The sequence below is a fragment of the Parasteatoda tepidariorum genome, chromosome 1, assembly GCF_043381705.1.
Source record: "Parasteatoda tepidariorum isolate YZ-2023 chromosome 1, CAS_Ptep_4.0, whole genome shotgun sequence".
In the NCBI taxonomy this organism is placed as follows: domain Eukaryota; kingdom Metazoa; phylum Arthropoda; class Arachnida; order Araneae; family Theridiidae; genus Parasteatoda; species Parasteatoda tepidariorum.
The window spans coordinates 59,435,195-59,441,085 of NC_092204.1; the positions used below are offsets into that span (position 1 = coordinate 59,435,195).

The 5,891-nt window shown below is 30.6% G+C and overlaps 1 protein-coding gene across 1 annotated transcript; it reads right to left on the reverse strand.

Moving 5' to 3' along the window:
• Positions 1-911: 911 nt before the first annotated feature.
• On the reverse strand, positions 912-5,555 carry LOC139426479 (uncharacterized). The gene is made up of 2 exons (XM_071185538.1): positions 5,387-5,555; positions 912-1,789 (listed from the first exon to the last, which is right to left on the reverse strand). Exons 1-2 carry the CDS (start codon positions 5,553-5,555, stop codon positions 912-914), a joined length of 1,047 nt encoding a protein of 348 aa, XP_071041639.1.
• Between the last annotated feature and the right edge of the window lie 336 nt (positions 5,556-5,891).

Below are 5,891 nucleotides of genomic sequence, written 5' to 3' on the forward strand. Positions count from 1 at the left end.
ATTATTATAAGTGGATACTTATTGTATTTATGAATTTCATAAATGTGAAACTATTTTAAAAGTAAATCCGAAGTTTTCCTATAGCTTAACACTAGGAAAAAAACACACTGGTTTAAGATATGTGAATGAGAAACTGAATATACTACTGGTATGTGTAATTGTTGTTGTTGTTTATTTGTATCTCGCCCCGCCCTATTTAAGGGCATGCGAGAGTAGATACATACAACATACATAAAACTTACACAAAACATCAGAAATTATATCAACAACAAGAAGAAAAAGAATAAAACACAAGCGAACAACAGTTAAAAACATGACCCCAAATCCAGCCAACACATTGAAAATCGCAAAGATCATAATTAAAAGAGTAAAAACAATATATACATAAAAGTGAATAAAACATCCATATCGCGCGTGGTAAAAGCAATGCATAAAAGTAAAAGATTACATAAGGAACAAACTGGAATAAAATTTACAGCAAAATTTACAAACATGACCCAAAACCAAGTCAAACATGAATAAAACCGATCATATAAGAGGAATAAGTAAAAGTGAAATATTACATTAAGAACAAATTTGGGGAGAAAAAAAAACTAGCAGTTAAAAACATGACTCAAAACCAAGTCACACAGGTATAAAACCAATCAAATTAACAATAAACGTACATAAAAAAGCTTGAGACACCCAATTTGGAGGGCGGGGTTCCGAATCCTTAAGTGTCACCACCCAAAATATCTTCAAGTGTCTTTTTTATGATACATTTAATAATACCCCTGCAGGTCGAATTAGCAAAACATTGAATTTGATAGAAATTTTTAAAATGTTCTCCACGGAGCGTTCGGAAGCGTGGACAGTATAAAATTAAATGATCAATGCTTTGAATTTCTCCACAATAATTGCAATCAAGGGCTCTAATCTATTCTGATACTCACCGAACACTCCGTAAGAAATTGATTAAAATAAAAATTCGCCTGAAGTCTACTAATATTAGGATCCTTAATAAACTTATACGTTTGTCTGCCTTTCTCGGAATCCCGCCACTCCTGTTTCCAACGCATGAGATTATAGCCTTTGACCAATGTTTTCACTTGGGCGGTGGAGCTCGGGACCTCAATGTCAACATTGCCGAGACTGATGGCGTTTTTAGCAACTCGATCCGCCTCCTCGTTGCCTTCAATACCAATGTGGGCTTTTACCCATCCGAGAAGAATATTATTTTTCCAGATTTGTTTGGTGTTTTCTACCAATTCGGAATCGGGTTTAGGATTTTTTAAAGCTTGCAACGAGGAGAGCGAATCAGAGTAAATAGTTGCATTGGGATATTGGTTATTTGCAAGCCATTGTAAAGCAGTGTTAATCGCCATCATCTCGGCCTTGTAAACACTGCAGTTATTGCTCAGTCTGATGGAGGTTGCCAGAATGAGTTTTCCATCTCTCCTGACTATCATTCCCATTCCTGTTCTATGTTCAGAGGTATTATTCATAGCATCGGCAACCTCCATCCGCGAGCCGTCCGTAAAAATCTCAATTCCCTTGTTAGTTGGGGTCAATCCACCAAAGGGGACGGATTTATAAAGAGAAGGGTGAATATTAATAACTGGTTTCTCGAGTATCGTTGCTCTTAGAATTTCTTGAATATTACGGTCGTATTCCTCAATTCTGTAATTCCATCTTAACCTCTTTATACAAGTATTCTCAATAATTCTTAAATGAATGGGTTTCACCCCCGCCAGTATCTGGAGAGCCTCAGTGCTAGTTGTTGAATAGGCCCTTGTAATCACTATTAATACTGGTATGTGTAAGAACAATTTCGTTTAAAATCAAATTTTTTGATATGTACACTAAGAAACAAAAAGCATGGTCAAACCTTCCAAAATGTTGCAAAATGTACCGAGTTTTTGGCTCTATGGGAACACTCAAAAGCTTGGTAATTTTTTCCAAAGCGCTTTGGTAAAATTTACAATAAAGTATAATTTTATAACAAGGGATGAAATTTTATAAATGTGAGACAATCTGGTAATTTTATCACGACACCTTAAAGCATGACATAAAAGCTATTTATTTGGTTAAATTTACTTTTCAGTTTTGTATTTTTCCCTAAATATGTGGCAATAAGAACTATAATTTTAAAAGCCAGAATTTCTGGTAAACCGTTACAATAAGAAAGGAAATATTACAAAAAGAATGGTTTATATACCGTATATTTCAGTTTTTTATACCACAATTATGATTTTTTTTTAATATCATTACGATATAGTACGGTATTTTTACCAGATTTTCCTTCTTCAGCTGCATCCAACATGCAAATTGTATTAAAAAAAGAGTGAAAATTTAAGATAATTTATTTATCTCCACTATGCCAACTTAAAAAGTAGATTTCAAAACTGTTATTTTAAATTTTGAATTACGCATTTAGTAATATGCGAATAAATAGTTTCCTAAAAAAGTATATGTACTAGTGTTTACAACAACAGCATACTATGAAAACTTTAAGTGCACTAACAATCAAAAAAGAAAAACTTTGATCCGTTTATTATTTCAACTATTTGAAATATAATATTATTTCAACTTTTTGAAATATAAAGTTCTAGTTCCTCAACATCATCGAAAGAATTCCTCTGTAATAAGGAAGCTTTATTTTTTATAAAAGTAAAATATTTCGTTTGCTGCCCAATATCTTGAATTTACTAAACTATAACAATCATATGATCGTAACAGTGGCCTTTTTGTTCTCAAAAACTAAATATTTTTCGCTTTCCTTATTTGTTTGATAACAATGGAAGATTAACTTGAATTAAGCTAAACTATACACAATTCATATATTTAACTTTAGCTAAAAATATTATTTTAGACTTTTAATTTTCAGTACTTCATTTTTTATGTACACGGAGGAAAAATTCTAGTAAAATTACTGTACCGCACTGTAATGACATTTCTGGCAGAAAAAATCAATCATTTCTAGTTAATAAAACCAAAATATGTGATTTTGAAAATATTAATTTTGCAATTTTTCAGTTCATATGGTAGCAGTTTAGAGAAAATTCTGGTTTTCAAAATTATAGCTCTTATTACCACTTAGGTGGAAAAAAAAGGCAAAACAGAAAAGTAAATTTTACCAAATAAATTATTTTTATGCAATGCTCTAGTACAACGTTAACAGCCAAACCAAGCCAGAACCTCCAGTCTATAGTTCATTAAATTATTTTAGTGATAACACCACTACTTCTCTACGTAGTTGACTTTCTTTATGTTAAATCAATACCCATAACCCAGTGATAGTTCATTTAACTTGCTTCTACCACCAAACCATTTTCGAATCAAACATAGTTTGAAGCACCATTTGATCATCTTCCCTTGATGTAGTGATATCGCTTACTTTTGACGATGCAGTAATTTATAATAAGGTTCTTGTACTATAAAAGTACACATTTAACCCTAATGATTCCATTGGTCCAGTAATTTCTATTTAATCATTATTATTCATTAGTTAAATTATAGACAGATTCTTTAACGGTGCAATATAAGTAGATTACTTAATAAAACTTACTCAAACATTAGTTAATATTTAATAATTCTTTTTTATGATTTGGATATTTATTACCAAAAAATATATTTAAACCAAAACAAATTTTCAAAATATTAAATTAAATTTTTACTGAAAGAAATACATTTTATAAATGGCAATAACAAACATACTGACTCGATAATTTTAATTATATATTTGAAAAAAATGCTGCGAAGACAAAAATTTTCTTGAATATCTCATTATTTATATCATTAAAAAAACTCCTTTTTAAGGAATGATTTATGTACCGCAAAGTTAAATAAAGGAAAAAAATTTAAACTCGCAACTAACATTTTTTTTAAATTTTCATGTGGGAAAAAAAATTATCTATTAAGTGGTTAAAAAAAGAAGTCAATATTTTAACTTTGATTTACGAGGCATATCTAAAAGGAGGAGAAAAAGCGACTTTAGCCTGACTACCAATTCAAATCATTAGAGAATTTCGATTATTTCTTTAGATGGCATTTAAAAACAAAGACAAAAATCCATGAATAAAAAATGAATAGAGTATAAATGTTTTGACGTGAAAGTACTTTTAAACTTTTTCTTATAAATATAAAGTTTTTTTTTGTTTATTTTTTCAAAGTCGGTGAATAACAATCTCTCTTAGAGATTAATGATTGCGTTTGAGTCGTTTTCAGGACATGACTTTAGATTCATTTATTTTCATCAAGTTTGGATGTTGTGGGCACTTTTATACTAGATTCGTTCCTCTTTACTGATTAAGGTTTAATGCAGATATAATATTTTATAAAACTCAAATCATGACTTATATTCAGATATTTATACAAATTATCTAAATAAAAGTAGTAAAAAAATTGTCATAATATACTTTTGAAATATAATTCTGCTAGACATGCAAGCAACCGCTCGCCACTCGCCACATGGCGAATCAACAAAAGAATAAGCAAACAGTCACTTTTCCTATCACTTCTTTTTATTTTTCTAATTAAGATTGTTTAATGATAAAAGTACATCAATGAAGAAAGAAAATTTAGCAATTATTTTCATAATTAATTTAAAAAATTACATCGATGAAAATTATGATACTTCAGTATCCATCAATTTAAGGTTAAAAAAAATTCATGTGAAAGGAGAGTTCCTTAACAATCCGAATATTTCAAAAGTTGTAATGTATACATTGAAAGTATTTTTCCTCACAAATATTTTTAAGTAAAGTTCCATAAAATTATAAGTTTAACTAACTTTTGTACTATATTTATATTATATTTATATTATATTTATAACTGAATTAATTTTTTATAGCCACAGATTATTTCAAATGTGATTTTTAAAAAAAAATTATTCAATCCAAGCAACTAAAAAAGTTTTCAAAAAGTGGCTATTAAAGGAAAAGGACCTATCGACTTATTAGGTTTGAGGAAAAAGTAGCTACTAAGTTATCAGAGTCTACCGGTCATTGATTACTAACTGGAGACGTAAATTTTCAGGTTAGATTTGGGGGGGGGAGGATTTCAACTATTAAATTGAAATGACAATGAGCCGGTGACATTAGCCAACAACAGTCGAAAATAAAAGCACTCAGTCTGCCTTGGATTGACTGTAAATACTCTCCCCTACGGTGTTTGATTTGAATAAACCGGGACATGCATCAATCGGTGTGCCTTGCTTGCAGGGTGTCCATTTTTTTGTTTGAGACCATGTGAAATAGTGTGGTATTTCTGAGTAGAGTAATGTCCGTGCAAAGGCACCAAAAGCATCCGCACGATTACACAATTCAAAAAAATTCGGTTAGTGTAGTTTTTGGTGGATTTATAGCTCGGTCAATCGTAGTCTCGTTCGTGAAATATACGCTCTGACCGTTTTCAAGATGGACGGCTAAATGACTAACGGTTGGATCATGAATTGGGAATCCAAAGTTACGCCAAGCAGCTTCATTGGAGCTGATGTACCGGCCAATTTGGTACAGCGTTATTTCGCCGTTGTTATTCACTGGAAGAGCAGTATTTTCGATTCGAAATACTGCCATATCACTGCCTTCATTCACATACTTGCAAATATGTTTGATGCTCTTCTTTTAAGGGCGAGCATAAGTATTAAAGTTTAATATGACTTGTTGCAACGTGCGTGAATATTACTTTTGATTTATTATGTTTCTATGTCTAGTTTGGATCCGAATACGATTAAATAAAGATATATTTAAAATATATTGTAAATCTGTCCAAAAAATGAAAAAAAAATAGTTATAAACCTATTCTCATACCTACTGAATATACATATAAAATTTCATCAAAATCGATCCAGCCGTTTAGGAGGAGTTTAACCACTAAAACTGTGACAAGAGATTTTTATATATATAGATATG

What these genes read in the sequence shown, in the direction of transcription:
- LOC139426479 (XM_071185538.1), bottom strand. Translation starts at nt 5,555, where the DNA reads ATGGCAGTATTTCGAATCGAAAATACTGCTCTTCCAGTGAATAACAAC. An exon ending in AGCCGTCCATCTTGAAAACG is followed by an intron (nt 1,790 to 5,386) that starts GTCAGAGCGTAT and finishes TACACATACCAG; the next exon opens with TATTAATAGTGATTACAAGG.